A 20280-nucleotide genomic window follows, 5' to 3' on the forward strand; every position below is an offset into this window, starting at 1 on the left:
CTTCGTATAACGGAAGCCGACGTAATAACGTCGCGCGTCACTTCTATACACGATCTAATATTTAAAAAAATAATTCTAACTATTTCTACCACATATTTTCATTTCCTATTTCTAATAACATCTGTATTATAAAGATACACGCAGTTTTGTTAGGGTCGACGTTAACACATGAGCAACAATACAAGCACAATGATAACACAAGCACAAACGAAGAGAAAAATTGTCGCCGTATACGATTATAGTTTTATTGTTAGTCTACTGGATTGAGAATCCTGTTGTATGGTGTTTATAAAGACACGCGACGCAAACAAACATTCAAATTGTGAAAAACGTCCGTATGGGACATATTTGACAATATTTGTCACGTGCGGGGATCGAAACCGCGACCACAAGTGCATCCGCCAATTGCTATGACCATTGTTCGTGTTTTGGACTAACGCCGAGTTGCACGAAACAAAATTAAAATTGAAGTAGAGATTAAACTAATTTAATCACGAGAATTTCATACAATTCTTGCGATTAAATTAGTTTAATCACTACTTAAATTTTAATTTCTTTTCGTGCAACTCGGCGTAAAACATTTAATAATATTTATGTAATTGTTCAATATTTTAATTTAATTTTTTTGACGTCTTGTAAAAATTTCATAATAACTTCATCCTTTAAAATTTGACCCTTTGACCCCAACAATAGCACATTAAAATTAAGAATAATACGAGAAACAAATGCAATGACTGTAAAATTAATAATGTACTTTCAAAAACTAAAACAGCTGTAATTTCGACCGCGGCCTCTGTATTTACCCGTCCATTATGAGTAAACGGGTCCTTACTTCAAATGCGTTCTTGCACCGCTTGCCAAACCCATTGTGTTACAAATACGCCATTGTGCTGTATTTCGGTTTATTAAATAATGATATCTGTGTAAATCGCCAGTTCACTTGAATTACATGAGAAACGAAAACGAATTTTAATTGCCGCTTATTTTGTCGACATCTAATAATAATGATTGGTCTTCTTTGAAATATATAGAAATAAAGATCTTCATACAATCTGCTCTAAGCTCTTTTTTTTATTATTATTGATTATATGTAAAATATATGTCATTAATAAATATATAGTATAATAGTCAGACTACACAGTTCACGTATCAAGTTTATATTTTCATCGACCAAATTGTCAATGTTGCTGCGTCTTTTCCTTATCAAAAAGATCATCAATGCCCGGTAAAAAGAGTTTTAAACTATAATAATAATAATAAAAGCCTTTATTTAGATATTAGATTTATAATTGTGTATAGATATATAAACATAGGAAAAATTATTCACGCATATCGTGTTTCTTAACTTTCTGTAAGTCAGTTTGCCAAATGACAAAGTCATTCTCCAAGCTATTCCATTCTAATCTCTCTCTGGCCACCCTACTCCATGTTATGCGTGCAACCTGTCTGATATAATAGTTTTAAACGAATCAATTGATTACTTTAGAAGATTATAGGCTCACCGTGCGATGAGAGAGATCGGTGACAGAGTCGTGCCTGTTCTCAAGGCTGCCGAGGCTGCAGCACGAGGCTGAGGACGAGAGGCTGACAGAATCGGCGCGCGCGCGGTGAGGCGACACAGCCACGTGCTTCAACATGCCTGGATACCTGGTGGAGAATACAGAGAACATTATTTCAATGGTGCTAAGATATCACGAATTATAAAACCAGTGTTATTTAGAAGAAGACGAGACGGAAGGTCGGTGTGGATGAGAAAACATTCTTTATAAAACATTGAAGTCCGTAGAAATAATAAGTGCTAGTAATATTCTAATAATAATCTACACACTGCGTTAGTTTAGTGACTGCTATATTTGTATTCTGTCGCTTACGGACAGTACAATTGTGTCAGCAGTAAATCTAGGTTTGTCATAGAGGTGTCAGGATATAATTTATCATATTAAAGCGATTTTTTTTTTCATTATCATACATTAAATATTGAGTGTATTATAAAATATATTAAATAACATCCCACATTCAAATGTACTCGTTAACGCTTATTATTCCATTTTTGTATATAAATAATATTAGTTAAATTAAAGAAAAAGAATTCAACAAAAAGTACTTGAAACTAAAATTCATTTTATAGCCTCAATTAAAATAACTTTTAACGATATCCCCAGAAGGTCTCAACTTCTCGAGACAATGCAAAGATGATAGAATACTGCGACAGCACGTGAGCTTCGCACATGTTAAGTGAAGATCTTCTCGTCCTTCTGAGAACGCACTACCTGCACTTCGGAGTCATAAAATCGAACATATCCTAACACGTTTCGTACCCTCCGTACTGTCACCAACCCGCCTGCTCAGCGTGGTGACTATGGGCAAAACACGTGAGTTCACGCCATTTATTGCGCGAACTTGTGAGCCTATGTCCAGCAGTGGACTGCGATAGGCTGGTGTATGTGTGTGTGTGTGTGTGTGTGTGTGAGCCGGTTTACTGCGTTTGTTCGGTTATACTGCGAAAACTACTGAACCGATCGGAATAATACTTATACCATACGAGTAAGATGCAGCGCATTTCGGAGAAGGTAGTATATGATATATTGGTGATTACTTATCGTAAAAATGTAGACGGACAGGGGTCACTAGTGTATTAATGTTTGGTGATGTGACTTAGACATTGTATTTTTATATATCCCATTCTGTTTTGTATATCTACCGTATGAATGACTAAACAATTAAACAACTACATCATTATTTAATTATCAATTTTTATTCTTAATTTTCTAATAAATAACTTCTTATTTAAATGCCATATTGTTCACACACACACAAATACTTCAAACGTACGAACGTGACGTACCTAAAATATATAATTACAACAATCGTAATAATATTTCATAGTAAAGGCTGTGACGCATTTTCAAAGAACATCTGCCGGCTGCCGTGACCTTTGAGTCAGCGTCCAAAACAAATTGAGATGAGCTACCGGAATAACTGAGACGTTTGATTTTACGAGGATTTTTATTGAAATACATATATGGACAGGTGACTCATATAAATATGTTACTATTTACCTTAAATAGTAATAGTAAATCTTATTGTATTTTAGTAAATGTATGATCATAACGAAAAAATGATTTTAATTTTTTAGTATACTTGTATATTTTGTATCCTGAATTTTAATTAAATCGTTTATCTTTGTCAACTTTAACTGAGGTAGGTCACAGTAGGGCACATCCAGCTCAAAATCTGGAAGTATCTCCACCTTACAGTGTATTTACTACCTACTACTACTACAATTACTTTTGCTTTCAAGCAGTGTTGTGTTCCTGTAGTAAGGTGGCTAGAGCTTCTGGAGCTTTTGAAAACGGTCGGTAACGCGCATGCGATGCTTCTAAATCTAATCTGATGCTACAGAATCGCTTACTTTCAAGTGAGCCGTACGCTAAGTTATTTGCCGACCTAGTTGTATCCAAAAATACATTTGTTACTTTTACTCACTCTCGATAATTCAATGCTCTATAGTCTATACAAATATTGTCACTAGCTATGCCCCACGGATTCACACGCATTAATTTGAGGGAAAAATAGCCTTCCTAGTTAAAGGGGTTACCAAAGAAAAAAAAGAATTTTCAGTTCGAACCAGTAGGGCAACACTGGCGCGTTTATTTTTCAGCTTTATATAAATAATAATAAATAAATATCTACACAATACACACACGGTCGTCTGTTCCTAAAGTAAGCAACTTAATGCTTGTGTTATAGGTAACAGCCGACTGGTATATAGCTACATATTTTTTTTTCGATAAACATACTTATAAATAATACATATATAAATAAATATTTATATTACACCCAGACTCGGGGTGGGAATCGAACCCACAACCCTCGGAACAGAAAGCAGGGTCACTACAAACTGCGCCAACGGGCTAGTCAAAGTCAAGTTATATTAGTATAGATGTGCGAACAGCCTGCATCTTTTATATTTTAAATTAAATGATGATGGTCCAAAACATTTTACACGTTGTTTTCCTCTACTAAACATGAAACGAATATTAAACACGTATTTCTATGACAAATACTTTGTAAATACAATTTTCTATAATGACATCGGTAATTACATGCAAAAACTTGTCCAAATCGTGTGAATGTTTTAACGATGACAATTGTATTACAAGAATAAAAAGAATTTTGCGAAATCATGATGAACGAGATGATCATCTCTACAGATTACTGCAGACTAATAGAGCAACAGCAAAATTATGCCGTAATCAACTTAAGTTACAAAATATTAAATCAATGTAATTTATTTTGCACGCATGTTTATATTTAACACAGTATTAATCAAATAAAAATCACATAGTACGAGTTTTATACGTACAAAATTTTTTCACACAGTAATGAGAATCATAAAATACAAAAAAGGTCAACGCGTTAATGACAAGACAAAGACTAACGTTCATACTTCTTGATTGACCCGTTGGTGCGGTAAGGAGTGATTCTGCTTTTCGTTTTGGAGTTGTGGTCTTGATTACGCACCCCTTATAGACTATTTATTCTATACTAGATAACCTAACAGACGTTATATTGGATATTTTTTTGGATATCTTCCGATTTTCTGCGCACATTCTACAATTTAATATCAGAAAGTATAAGAAACTTTGAAAAAATTTGGCTAGAATTGGTCCAGCCGTTCACCAGTTTAGCGCTTAGCAACCCATTTTTATTTATGCAAATATTATCATTATAAAGTATAATTAAATAGTAAAAACACAATTTTGACAATGTCTAATCCTAATTTTTAAAAAAATCAGTGGTGAATTAAGCTTCAATCCTTCTCCTACATGAAGAAAGAGGCATGTGCCCAGCAGTGGGATATTACAGGCTAAATCTTGATTATATAACTAAGAAATAAGCGTATCTATCGATTTAGGATTCTCAGATTTAAAAAAACCTAATTTAAGTAGTTGTTGTTTAACAGTCACAACACAGGCTCTCGAGCTCTGCATTGCCTTGTTATTAGTTACCTTTAGATAAAAGTCTTAATCGGACTAGATAGTTTTTTTATATATATTTTGCAATTAAAACTAAAAAATACCAGCCAGCACTAATGATATAAACACATATTATTTATGATTGTAATATAAAACCTTATTTAAAGCACACTATAAAAAACTAAATCAATTACAGAAAAAAATTTAAATTACTTCCCGTAATCCTATCGCTCATGACATAAACATAACATTGACTACACGTGGGCAGTCGAAGTCCGAACATGGTCTGGGCCGAATATGGACCGCACAGCTGGGCCAGGCCCATTGATTTGTTTATTTAATTATGCATTCAATACGTTTTATTTTCGGCGGTCCGTGTGCTACAACTATGTCGAGATTGATTACTAAGGAATTGTTTTCATCATTAATACCTCTGTCCTAAAAATTCTATTAAGGTTACAACCTCGACCACACCAATTAAATTTCTTCGTGTATCCTCGATTCAAAGTGATATTGGCGAATTGATCTGTACTCTTTTTAGCACCATTGAAAGCCATTAAACAAAAAGAAAATTAAAAAGTTGAATTAATATTTATAATTATATTTACATGTAAAACCTCATTCTTGTAGTACTTAAATTAAAATCAAGATGGATTTTTTTTCTTAAAAAAATAATAATTAACAGTCTGTTCCTAACGCAAAAAAAAATATCAATTTATGACCTTCCATTTTTTAAATCAAAATCAAAAATTATTTTTTCAAACAAGCTTCAAAAGCATCTTCGAATCGTCATTTTAAAAATTAAATTTTAATTATGGTTAAAAGTAAAACTACCACCCATTTGGAATGTAGATTATGCAAATCGGCAAGAAACTCTGCAGCTACTATTTAAAAAAAACTGTATTTTAATATAAAATTGGTAATGTCTTGCATAAAATTCGGTTAAACATTTTAAATTAAAACAAACATTTCCCTACTTCGGTTTGTTTTGAAAGCAACATGATTCCATTTCCATAAAACGCGCCATGTTTTCGAATGAAACAAAGGAGCATTATTTCATACGCGGGCTAAAATCAGCAGAACCACGCAACTGTTTCATTCAAATATCGGATGTCGACATCGAGAATGTATATTTACTGAAAAAAACAATTATTAATAATAATAAAAAAATAATTATTTATTTCAAACAATAAAATTCAAGTTCATAATATTATAGCGATATTTTAGAAAACCTTTGGACTTGGCAACAAATAAACATTTAAAATTTATTAATGTAATGTATTATAACAAACATAAAGGCTTTAAAGAAACTTATAAAGTACATAAGCACATAAACGTAACACATGCACAAAAAATATCACCAAAGCAACAAGAATGTTGTTTATCAATCGAATTCATATCTAATTCCGTTCCACGCAATTGAAAACTCAAACCTGGAACACAATATTACTATATAATATGCACATATAATTCAATCCAATAGGAAGAACAACATACACCCGGATTTCCTCTCTCATCGAGTAAGTCGACACGCGATGCACGCATCACTATTTCCCTGGGAAGCGATGTTACGCACAGACCGACAGAGCGTTGCTTTAGTTATAGTTCATAGCCTTTTTTTATTTGTATCTATATTTTCTGCAACTTCAAAGGCTTATATCATTGCTGACTTATGCCGTGGCCACACTATCCTATTTGATTACAGAAGTGTCAAGTGTACATTATGGCATTGATTGAGACGTACCATGTGGCTTCAATCTATGGTGATAATTATACTATCGATGGAAACTTGGGCATTTGAAGGTTGAAAAAATAGTGTGTATGAAAAATTAACTTGATATTTAATAATGTATTTTTGGATTTTTTTTTAGATCTTTTTAGACTTCCAAAAAGGAGGAGGTTAACAATGCAGTTGTATTTTTTTATGTGTGATACCTTAAAACTTTTGACTGGGTAGATCGATTTTTTTAACCAAAATTTGGTGCGTGTCATGTAATCCCATTTAAATTTAATTGACATCACACAAGTACTTTTTGAGTTATATCTAATAATGCGTATTTACTTGACTATTTATTCATATACTAACGTTTTATTATTTGTCGATGTAATTAAATCGTTTTTTTTTTTTCATTAGCGAGCGAATAAAATTATTGAATCAATTTAAATAATTAAAAGAAACATGAAAATTAAAACATTATCTGATGAATTTTCGATACGAATTAAAAAAAAATAGAAAGTAAATACATGTTACATAAAGCACAATTGTAAAAAAAATATTTTTTTTTTTTTTTTATTAATAGGAGTAGAAAATAAAACTAGCCACAAATACTATGACGAATCAAAAGCAATAGTATGCAACATGCCAGTCGAGCGTACAGAACGGAAGCATAAACGGGAAAACAGATTGTTTTTTTTTTTAATCGACCGCAGACGAAATTTTGCGGTCGCGTTTATTAATATTATAAAAAAAACTGATAACACGTCCTGTTTGCCATAGATACTTTTTGCTATAAATACCTCTTTGCTGATATTTATAAAATTTAAGTAATAAATTATGTATAATGTGATAATATATATGACTTGATTGTACATTTTCCCAGTTACTAAGACCCCGCTGTAAGAACGGTACGGTGCAGCTAAACTTATTAAGTAATAGGTTTTACTATGAGCTGTATAATATGTCTGAAGACCACAGCTAAATAATACTGCTTTCAGTTTATTATTATGTGCCTTTGGTGAGTAAGGTGGCCAGAGCTACTGGAGATGGTCTGGAAGAGCATCAGATACGCGCTTTCGATGCTTCTGATGTTGCAGACGTCTATAAGCTACGGTAATCGCCAACCATCAGGAGAACTGTATTGCTTATTAGCCGTTGTTATTCGTTTTAGAAGACCTTTCTTATCAATTTTTCTTGACTTCCCCATAAACTTATTATTAAATAATTTAAACTTAATCCTTGAAGCGGGTTTTACGAGGACACAAAACATTTTAATTTCCTATAAATAATCGAAACACGTAGCTAATTAATGGAGAATTTGTGGCGGGAGCCGTAAACGGAGACAGGATGTGGTGTATGTTTACGAAATTATAAATATTCCAATTGAGTTTCATAAGCTTCGTCCGATCAAGGAGTCCATTAGCTGATATACGATTGAATATAAATTTATTTACTTAAAAAGCCATTGAACTACTGAATACTAGTTCCGCATCACTTGTTATTTATCTACTCATTATTTTACTTACAGAAAAGTTAGCGTAGCTTCTTTTATCATTTTGTTTTACAAACCAAATTCGTGTTCTGTTATCGGTTTTTCAGATTTACAAATGTAATGTATTGTGCATTACAAAAATGTTTCTAGAGCCTATATTTGAGTTAGAAATCAAACAGATATCACATAAAAGCGCTGAAAAATAGATGAAATATATTTATAGCTAATTCAGTTATAATAATTTTAATTTAAACGTGTTTATTCCGAAAAATACAGAACAGATTTTAGAAAATATTTCTGTTTCACTAAGCCCATTTATCGAAGAGAGTACGCACGATTTAATCGTAACATCACGTTACGACCCATAAAAAAGTACCATAAATTAAATCAAAATAATTCTTATTACTAGACAAACATAATTAAATAACAAGCTTACTTTTAAGCAAAAATGTACTTGTATTAGCAGTCGCGCTTCCTACCTCCAACCGTATATACATATTAAAAGTTATATATATACTATATTAAAAGTTTAAAAAAAATTAAATTACATACCTATATATTGCCAGATTTATGCTTAATTTAAGTCTTTATTTAGACAGAACGAAATTTTGTTAAATTTTCTTTTCAGCTGTAACGGTAAAATCAAATAAAATTGTTCATATAGATTATATAATAATACATTGCATCGGTACCTCATAGTAATATACAGTGTAATCAATGTCTTACAAGTGCCTTGTTCCTCTGATTAAGACATCCAGGTCACCTGCTACTTGGAGTTACGGACTGGAATTACCCGCTGAATCTATTACGCATGTACTGTGTGAGCTCGCTGTGCAATTTGAAGCAAACATTTACAATAAAGCAGGACAATCTATGTGATTATCTAAAGTAAATACAATTGTATTGTGTAATTATGTTAGTTTTTTTGTAAAGAGTAACTGCGGAGTTTTTTTTTCGATTATTAATCTCTACATAATCTACATTAAGAATCGGTGGTAGCTTCTTTTTTAATAATTAATTAATCAATCAATTTATTTAATTAGGATGACCCATAATTGTTAACGCGTATTACACAATAACGTAAATTTAATCTTAATAAATACTATACAGCTAAGTGTTACAATGTTTTATTAAAAGAAATATAATTTTTATTTGTATAATGACGATTCAAAAGTGCTATTGATGATTACATGATGACATAATTATTTATTTAATTTGTCTGTAAGTAATCGAATGCGATCATCTGGTATAGTAAAGAGTATGTAGGATAAAGTATCAAAAATATATGTACCTATATAGATCTATAATCTACAGTATGAGAAACTCAAAATACCAGCTGCTTCAGCTTATTATCCAGGGCAAGATCCAAGGCAAGAACAGTGTGGGTTGTAGAAAAACATTTTGGTTAAAAAAATCTACGCTAATTGTTTAGGAAAAGCACCCGTTCGTTATTCAGAGCCGCGGTATCAAGGGTACAAGTTGCCAAAATGATCGCCGAACTTCGTGAGAAGATGGCACAGAAGAAGAAGAAGATATATCTATAAAGCCGAAACATTCTTAATAGGTTTCATCCACTTAAATTTCTCTACTGTCTAAAGATAATAATAAAAAAAACCTGTAAAAATACTCATAAAGATGCATTAACATGGAAAAAGGTTTTTCATAATATTGTGACATCCGATACGATCCCAGAGATATCAACTCAATCACTACAATGTCATATCATCTATATCTACATATTGTAATTCGATAATGCGTTATTTCTGACTGAGTAGAGATTTCTCCCGGTCATCGCTCTCTTAGGGCGCGTCCACACGTAATGCGTGACAGCGTGACGACCAGTGAACCAAAATAATTGTGTTTGCGAGCAAACGAAAAAACCGACTTCAATTTACAGCTTACTTGTTTGATCTCGATTAAATTTAAAAATTAGGTCCCAGCACATGTTAAGCACCAACTTAAATACTTATGACCTTCTCCTTTTTGAAGTCGGTTAAAAATTAAGTCAGAATTTTCATGACGGTGATATGACGGATCTTTTAACAAAAAATCTGATTTTATTTTATTTTAGTGTTTTTTTTAAAGCTCTCATAAATCTTTTATGTACAATATTGTATTTAATGTGAAGCTAAAATCGATTAGAAAAGATTCCACTGAATAATACAAAAAATTTCATATTTTCTATTTTTTTTTTAATCTTTTAAATGTCACGTCCTTCGTGAAGGTCAGCTTTAGTAAATCCTGTGTGGTATTGGTTATTTTTTTATCACTGGAATTGGGACTTTGTATTGAGGATAGAAATTATTTCATATAGATAAAAATAATACACAATTAGTTTAGAAATAAATTTATAAATTACATAATAATAACAATAAAGTAATTTATATCATCATCATCATGATCATTCCAGCCTATTGCAGTTCACTGCTAGACATAGGCCTCCACAAGTTCGCGCCAAAAATGCGTTAACTCATGTGTGTTGCCCATAGTCATCACGCTGGGCAGGCGGATTGGTGAACGCAGGGCTGGCTTTGTCGCACCGAAGACGCTGCTGCCCGTCTTCGGCCTGTGTGTTTCAAAGCCAGCGGTTAGATGAATAGAGAAATTTATAAATTAGATAATAATTTTAAAAAACAAGCGTGCTTTAGACCACACGACTGAAGTAAAACTTCTGCACAATAGGATTAATCTTAGATATACGAAATACTTTTCATAACGCTCTCGTCACCCATTCACCAGCTCAATCCCCAATGCAAGCGTGCGTAGAGAAGTTTTACTTCAAAATAAATAAAACAATTAAAAAAGAGTATAGTCAACAATGTAGCATAAATATGCACGTTGCTTTAGACGCTTAGCTAATGATAATTCATGCGGCGGCGAGCGGAAACGCCTTCTGTCCGAATGTGTTTGCAAAAAACTCCGAAACCAACGCGGATCATACAAATCGTGGAATGAGCCTTGAATATGTAATTACATTTATATTAAACTATTACATACATATCTTAACCTAGAATATAGCTGGTGACAAATTTTGTTACCTGTGATATCAATAAAAAAAGGTGTTATTATAGTTTTATTAATTACTAGCTACCCGGACAGACTTCGTTCTGTCAATAGTTAATAGTAAATTTTTTTTTGTTTTAAAACTTCCGTGGGTCCTTAAGGAACATACAAAATAAATTGCTGAATCAGTCGAGCCATTCTCGAGTTATGCCCTTAGCAACATTCATTTTTATTTTTATAGATTTCAAACGTTATATCATAAACTAAATACTAAATAGATCTAGTTTCATTATTGTAAAAATGTTATAAAAAAGTTATCTGTAAGCTGGACGACGAATTCATGAATATGTTCAGTAAGATTATAAATACTATTTTATTACATAGGATGAATGACAATTACCCTTTTCAATATGTCTTTATTAGAAAACAAAAATATTTAAAAAAATAGAAATGTCACTTTTTCGCGCTCATTAATAGTATGTACACTCAAAAATTATAAATCAATTCGAGAATGCCATAAAAAAATTACATTATATAATTATATCCCAATTGAAAGGTTCATTAAAAATTTTTTGTCACAAAAACCTGGCAAACTAGATATTTTTATAATTACGTCATATAAAGTTGTAATTTCAATTTATTTTTCTTGTTTTAAAAGGAAATGAATTTTTAGTTGATTTATAGTTGAGCTAATAAATAATTATTACAATTTATAATATAAATTTAAATAGATAATAACATTCGAAAAGAAAGGTGATTAAACTGGCTGGAATAATATGTTTTACAACTAAAAAATAAAAATAATTTTAACGTTATTAAATCTTTAAAGAGAAAATGGTACAAGTAGTAACCTAATTAAAAAAAAATTGCTAAACAATTTTAAAAATCGTAAACATCCAATAAAATATAACTTACAAAACAATTACAAGCAAACAACGCAATATGAGATAATTAATTTCAGTACACTTGCTAACAAGACAGTACAATGAACAAACATTCATTACTCATTCGACACGAGACCGCTCGACAATTACACTCCGTCGCCCTCACGACGTGATGATCGTACTAAATACCGCCTATTTTAGAATATGAGGTTATAAGAATATACCAAATTATTAACGTATAATTTACCATAACTTTTTATATATCGCTATTGTGGCAGACTAGCGAACGACCTGTCAGATGGTAGGCGGTTACTGTGGCCTATAGACTCCTGCAACATCTGAACCATATGAACACTCCTGCAATACCACGTGAACACAAGACTCACACAGGCACCCCGTAAGATTGAGGTACTTACCAATCGAACTGCTACGGATTGTGAGCAAGGTATTTCCTGCTGTGCCACTCTAAATTAAGCTGCAACATTAGCCATTAATCAAAATAAGAAAAAAGAAAGCTTAAAAACCGATAACTGAATTTAATAATTTAGAAAAAAGATTTTTAATCTATAAATAATTTCCTAATCTTCAAAGAAGGTTTTTATATTTCAAAAACAAAGTTATACTTCATTTTTTATTCTATTCAAGCTCTCTTATTTGTATTTAATACTTTTCTTTTATTCATTCATCAATTCAATGTCAACGTCTCGTCGGTTTTGTATTCGCATCTCGTGCGAATCTTCAGTACTCTGATGAGTATTACTCACGGGAATTTTTATCCTTTAATCCTTTGTATTAAGGTCATTATCGTGTGTAATTTTTATTTCTCACTGTGCACGAAGGGCGAGATCTATTGTCCGTGACGTCTGGATTAAATGGATATTGTGTATTAATATATTCTTTGCAGAATTTCTTTGCTGTTCAAGTGCGTTTGTTTCTGAGAACATCTCATTCTGGATTCGGGAGAAGTAATGACTTCTCATCGTTTTTATTATTATTATAATTTAAGTATAAACATACTTCATATTAATTATAAAATGGGCAAATTGATCAAGGACAAAAATAATGAAAAAAGAATTTAATGAACTTAGAAAAACGCTCTATAAAATATGTTTATATCTGTCGATCTGATCTACACAGCATACTAATAAATAAATAAACAAATAAAAACCTATTATCTACCTTACCCCATAAATCTTTAATCACAAAAATTAAAAACATATTACACCAAGTATTAAGTTTATAATACACTATAATAACAATTGCTTTCCCCGTCACGCATTAACGGTAAATTTCTCCGCAATTGTGTCAAAGATAATCAACTAATTAAACCCCTCCCTACCCCCCCTCACCACACAATGCGAAATGTCGCAAACAGTACTCTCCCACGGCACAACTCGAATGCCATATAAAAATAAAAAACCAGATTTTTCTTACAAACGAACACGATCTATATATGGATATATGGACGGATGAAATATGACGATGCGTTATAAAACTTATTTCTCGTTGTTATATCATTACAGATTGTTTTTACATAAATCTTAACGAGAAGTTTACAATTGTCTTATGATACACGATTTTAGCTGCACTTTGAATTGTGTTCCCCGAATTAAAACTACGCTATCAAAATTATTAGTAACTCCTTATACAACACTAGCGACCTCTGTACGTCCATATTTTTTATACGAAAAGTAATCACCACACAATACAATACACAAACAAGCGGGCTCTGCGGTCACCAACCCGCCTGCCCAGCGTGGTGACTATGAACAAAACACATGAGTTCACGTTATTTTTGGCGTAAACTTGTGGAGGCCATGTCCAGCAGTATACTGTGTAGGCTATGATGATGATGATGAAGTAATCACCAACATATCATATACTAAAACCTTCTCCGAAACACGCTGCATCTTATGTTGTAAGTATTATTCCGATAGATACAGTAGTTTCCGCAGTATAACCGAACAACAAAACTGACTCCATTTATTAGTATAGATCGATATTACTTGCGATTTCACCCTCATCGACGTTTACAGCTCCACAACAATGAGTCACTGTGTGATCATTTATCGTCTGTTACTTTTGGACAATACCTTTCTAGTAATATAGTACAGAATTATCAATTAGCAGATTTTATTGTTTCCAAAAAACAAATGAATCGTATGTATATTATGCTACTCTTTGAATACGTATAATAATTATTATCATAAACAATTTCCAAATAAGCTGTGACAATAAAGGAAACCGTAATTATCGATGACGTTTCTTCATTTACTCTTTCTTTTTTAAATTAATTAAAACCCTTCACTTTCATCTTACGGCCATTTTCAATAATATATCTATATTTTGCCTACTAATACTATCTCTACTAAGCAAATTCAGAGATAGATAGAGTATAGAAAGCATTAGAATTTTACCAACCAACATCTATTAATTTTAGTTCAATAATCGAGATTTAGTTCAATAAATTGGCTAAGGCGACAAAGTGCACTGCGAATGAAAGAGAGGCAAGCATAAAAGACATACATAGGTACGTAACATAACCATAATCTGTAAGAAATATTATTAAATTCTTTAATAAAGGATCAAATATGATTCAATTCCGTCATCGGAACATTCAACTAGTGTGGTATTCACAGCAACATTCCTTGTAGGGCTAGGTCGTCATCTCGTACTGGCAAACCTTGCTCAGGCAATTAAGTACTGATTAACTGCACTTAACGGAATGCTCAATCATTTATAATCACTTTTATTTTTTTCAACCAACACTCTCCATTAATGAAGGCTACGTTCGAAATTATTTCAAGTGTGAACAGCCGTGAAATTACTTGTAAACTTATTTTTCTTTTCAATTTTTTTTCTAGTATTAAAATACAAGAATAAGAATTGAGAATTAATAAACGCTTCACACTCGACAGATCCCCCATTACGATTTTCTCCTGTGTTGGGGGTCCGGAAACACACACAATACACAAACATAACACCCAGACTACGACTGACATCTATATGGTCGATACATATGTTCGTTGTGAGCGGGTATCGAACCCGCGACCGTCAGCGCAACAGCCAGTGCTGTTACCGCTGCGCTAACGCGTCGTCAAAAAATACTTGACAAAGGAAAAAGATATTCGTTTGATTTTATTTAAATAGAATTTTAAAAAAATATTTTTAATATCATTATGTTGCTAATTAAAAAAAAAAGAAACTGTCAAAAAGAAGACTTTTTTCATGACTGTATAGAATTTGTTTTAATTTGTCATGATATTGACAAAAACGATCACAGAAAAAATTACCCAATTCGTTGCACTCGTTCAAAACTTATGCGTGTACATACGTACATTGCTTATAGCGATTCATTTTTATTAACATAAATAGTAAATACCATTAGAAAAAAAAGACATAAAACAGATCTAATTGCTTAAAGAAATTATGTTTCCACAATTAACTTTCTTCAAATCCATTGTTTTTCAAGTTTTTTATTGTTCAGCAAAACACTTTGATGTCACGCAAGTAACAAAGCTTTTGTATAATTGATTTAAACGCGTTTCCATAAAATTATTTAAATAATCAGATAATGTCTGCACATTAGAAACTTTACATGCAAAATTTTTATGATGTTGAAAACTATAATTCAAACTAAAACGGTCTTAAACACACGATAAAAAAATTATATCGAAAGTTTTAACTTCTTGTTGTGTTGATGTTTTTTTCTTCAAATTAAGTTAGGGCAATTCGAAAACTAACCCATCCCAAACAAACAAAAAAAGGAACATTTCATATCAGTTCACAAACGACGAAGTCGCAAGGAAACAAAGTAAAAAATACAACCTAATTTAAAACATCTTCCTTTTACGAAGTTGATAAAAATCTATCCTCATTCAAATCACCGCTCTAATAATCTTCAACAGTTATCATAAGACCGTTTTTGCTATATTTCTTGTGTCAAAATAGCTCGACATTACCGTTAACAAAAAGATTCAGAATATACGAATATGAAATACAAAAACTGCTAAGTATCAATCTTGTAATGGCCCCGAAGCCTTACCGTTACGCTGTATAATAAAAATAATCGTAGGCCGACTATAAATACAAAAGCAATTATTGTACATCAAAATATAAAGAAGAATGTTACATGTTAACAGCTTTGTCGATTACTGTCAAACTTAATACAATGCTTTTAATAATAAGACGTTCTAATTTACATGTGATTTAAACCGAATTGTGCTCGACTCCTATAAGAGACACGATTATATTTCATAGCCATGCTCTACCTCAAAAACTCAAACATGTTTCTCGAGAATCATTTTTAGTTTGGCTTCTAAAGATAACCATTTTTTATATAACTTTAAAATCCAATGATGGAGTATCTTATTACAAAATAAAATGCAGCTATGTGATATAATGCCATACGTAGTCAATTCCTACGCAGTCTTGAGATAGTTCATCACCGACTATACATTACTAGCTGTGCCCGCGGCTTCGCCCGCGTTGAAATTAGTGTGTCACAAAGTTTTGTCGGCAAACTTCCAGTGAAACTCTCATCAAAATCGGCTTAGCCGTTTCGTAAACCTTCCTCTTGCCAATGGTGGAGCCCTCTACAATGGTGAAACCGCATGAAAATCCGTTCAGTAAATTTTAAGCGAATCGATCACATACACTTTTGGGGACTTTGTTTATAATACACTAACTGTTGCCCGCGACTACGTCCCCGTGGTTATGAACGTTGTTTATCTGAATGTTTAACGCAAATTATTTTTTTATTTCAGTCACTTGAATTGCTTATCAAACTGAGTAACTTTTTAAAAGGCACAATTTAGTATAATTTAATAGTTATTTTTATAAAACCTCTCTATACACCACATTTTTGGTTTTATTTCCAGGCTGTATATGTTTCATACAAACTATCAACCCCAATTAAACCCCCTTAGCGATGGAATATCGTAAAATCCGTTCTTAGCGGACGTCTGCTAACTATAATCTACATCCCTGTCAAACTTTATCTTTGTCCAACCTGGATGGATAGACCATCCAGCCGTTTTTGAGTTCTCGTGATGAGTGAGTCAGTGACCTTTCTCTTTTATATATATATAGATTACGATGCATTATTTGGACACCTCCTCACCATCTATAGAGCATATATTTTAAATTTCAAGTCTCTTACTTCAAAAACTACTTTCATACAAACTTCCGACCCCCGTTTTATTCCCTTAGGAGTCGGTTTTCGTAAAATCAGTTCTTAGCGGATGTTTACGCCCCATAAGGAACCTACCTGCCAAATTTCAAGTTTGTAGCTGTTATAGTTTCGGAGTTTTCGTGATGAGTGTGTCAACCTACCATTCCCCGTTTTAACTCCAAAAGAGAGCTGATTTCTAAAGATACATTATTCGGTTACCTTTCTACCATCTATAGAGCATACATTTTAAATTTCAAGTCTCTTACTTCAAAAACATAGGACTTTCATACAAACTTCCAACCCCCTTTTTATCCCTTTAAGGGTCGAGTTTCATAAAATCAGCTCTTAGCGGATGTTTACGCTCTACAAGGAACCTACCTGACAAATTTCAAGTTTTTAGCTGTTATAGTTTCGGAGATTTCGTAATGAGGGAGTCCACCTACCATTCCCCGTTTTAACCCCAAAAAGGAGTTGACTTCTAAAGATACATTATTTGGACACCTTCTCGCTATCAAAAGAGCGTACATTTTTAATTTCAAGTCTCTTACTTCAAAAACATAGGAGTTTCATACAAACTTCCAACCCCCTTTTTACCCCTTTAGGGGTCGAATTTCGTAAAACCCATTCTTAGCGAATGTTTACTCCCTAAAAGGAGCCTATTGGCCAAATTTCAAGTTTGTAGGTGATATAGTTTCGGAGATTTCGTGATGAGTGAGTAAACCTACCATCCCCCGTTTGAACCCCAAAAGGGAGTTGATTTCTAAAGACACATTATTTGGACACCTTCTCATCATCTATAAGGCATACATTTTAAATTTCAAGTCTCTTACTTCAAAAACATGGGACTTTCACACAAACTTTCAACCCCCGTTTAACCCCTTTAAGGGTCGAATTTTGTAAAATCCGTTCTTAGCGGATATCTACGCCCTATAAGGAGCCTTCCTGCCAAGTTTCAAATTTGTAGCTATTATAGTTTCGGAGATTTCGCTATGAGTGAGTCAACCTACCATCCCCCGTTTTAACCCCAAAAGGAAGTTAATTTCTAAAAATACATTATTTGGATACCTTTTCACCATCTATAGAGCTTACATTTTAAATTTCAAGTCTCTTACTTGAAAAACATAGGACTTTCATACAAACTTCCAACCCCCGTTTTACCCCCTTAGGGGTCGAGTTTCGTAAAATCCGTTCTTAGCGGATGCCTACGTCTTATAAGGAGCCTACCTGCCAAATTTCAAGTTTGTAAGTGTTATAGTTTCGGAGATTTCGTGATGAGTGAGTGACCTTTCGCTTTTATATATATTATTATTATTATAGATTATTATAGATTATAGATTATAGATGAACCTTTCCAAAGGATAAAGAGGCGTTATTTATAGAAGCTTTTTTCTATTCTTATTTTGATAACAGTTGTGGAAATAGTAATTTCAACCAATAACAACCATCAACGTGATATGTAAACATTGCTTTATTCTATATCAGAATTAATCCTTATTAATTTCTAACTTGGCTGCCATCTTTATTTATAAACCCTTTCGGGCCTACGGTTAAAATATCAGTTACATTCATCTTTATGTTACGATGGTAAACATTACCGTAAAAACTTATGAGTTTTCTTTGTTTACGATTGTAATATTTTGTTTTTTAAAATAACACGTACTGGCGATACAATAATGATTGTATAATCCAGATTTAGATTTTCTAAATAATTTTCTAAAAATAAAAATTAAATATATTTAATGCATTCTTTTTTTAATTTACATTACGCACTAGGAATTTAAAATATCAACGTTATTAGCAAGATTTAAAAAAAAAAGTATTCTCACTAATCACTATTAATATGAGGCTAATAATAATGAGAAAACAATATATCAAAATAATAGTATGATAGGGAAATGTCACTAAATATAAAATTCCGTAACAGAGAATTCAAACACCGTTTAAGCTGATCCATACAGCAATAAAACACACACACACCCAAAAGTCGTATCCGATTTTTAATTCAATATCAACAAGGCTATCTTCTATACAAACGAGTGGATTCTATTCAATTAGAGACCAATTAAACATCCAGCTTCCCACTGGCTATTTGTTACGAATTAGATCTAAACTGTAAATTGATGTAATTCGGCCTTGCGACAATATTGCGTGGGCCTTTTTACCTTATGTCGTCGTTGCTGTCATGTTATGTAACGTAAGGTTTGACAACTTTCAGATGATTTATGAAATATTTAGTCTTGATATTTGTGTATAAATAAAAAAATATATTAAAGTAATGTAATGAAAGTATTAAATTCTAGAAAATATTATTTGTCGCAAAACTAGTTTTTGCTTTTTCGAAAGTAAATATAAAATTACATTAAATAATGAATAATTTAGTATGTATTTTCGAAATGAAAGTAAAAATAATAAATTTATCTATTACTGTAATCAACTTTATTTTTATTTTTTATTTTTTAAGTCGTTTTAATATCGGCTCTTAATACTGCCCTTTTGTAACAGTACTAAGATGTATATAGAGGAAAACCTATTACTGGCCTTATTATTGTTAGTATTGTGTTAAATGTCATATATATACGAATTGTAACGCTGTTGGTTTTCGAATAAATAAATAAATAAATAAATAAACTTCCTTAAGAGCCATTTCACAAAAATCGGTAACAATCCGCGAAATTGTAATATTTTGACGTCGTTAATCTCAGTGTTGGATGCAATAATGTAATTTATATTCTTGAAATATAATAGAGCAACCTTTGTTGTAGTCCATAGTCAGATCAGAATTTTGATTTATATTATGTGTATAAAATTATTAACCTTTTCATCAGCCTCCTCCCTGGGTAAACGGTCGCAATGTATACTTTGAAGTCCTACTTTTCAATAACCTCTACGTTGAAACCATTTTAAAAAAATATCATAATATGTGGAATATAATTTTGTTGTCCACTATCATAGATTTTTATTCGATTTGTATCTCTATTAAACGATAAAAAAAATTTAAAGCTACGAATATTTTCCAAATAAGTACAATTTTA

The 20280-nt window shown here is 32.0% G+C and overlaps 1 protein-coding gene across 1 annotated transcript in view; it reads right to left on the reverse strand.

Moving 5' to 3' along the window:
• Positions 1–20280, reverse strand: part of LOC123669649 — an 82904-nt gene that overhangs the window by 46506 nt on the left and 16118 nt on the right. The window contains exon 2 of the mRNA XM_045603245.1: positions 1503–1647. Within this exon, the coding sequence (XP_045459201.1) occupies positions 1503–1637 (135 nt within the window). The 5' untranslated portion in view covers positions 1638–1647. The remainder of the gene's footprint in view (positions 1–1502; positions 1648–20280) is intronic.

The sequence above is a fragment of the Melitaea cinxia genome, chromosome 3 (assembly GCF_905220565.1).
Source record: "Melitaea cinxia chromosome 3, ilMelCinx1.1, whole genome shotgun sequence".
In the NCBI taxonomy this organism is placed as follows: domain Eukaryota; kingdom Metazoa; phylum Arthropoda; class Insecta; order Lepidoptera; family Nymphalidae; genus Melitaea; species Melitaea cinxia.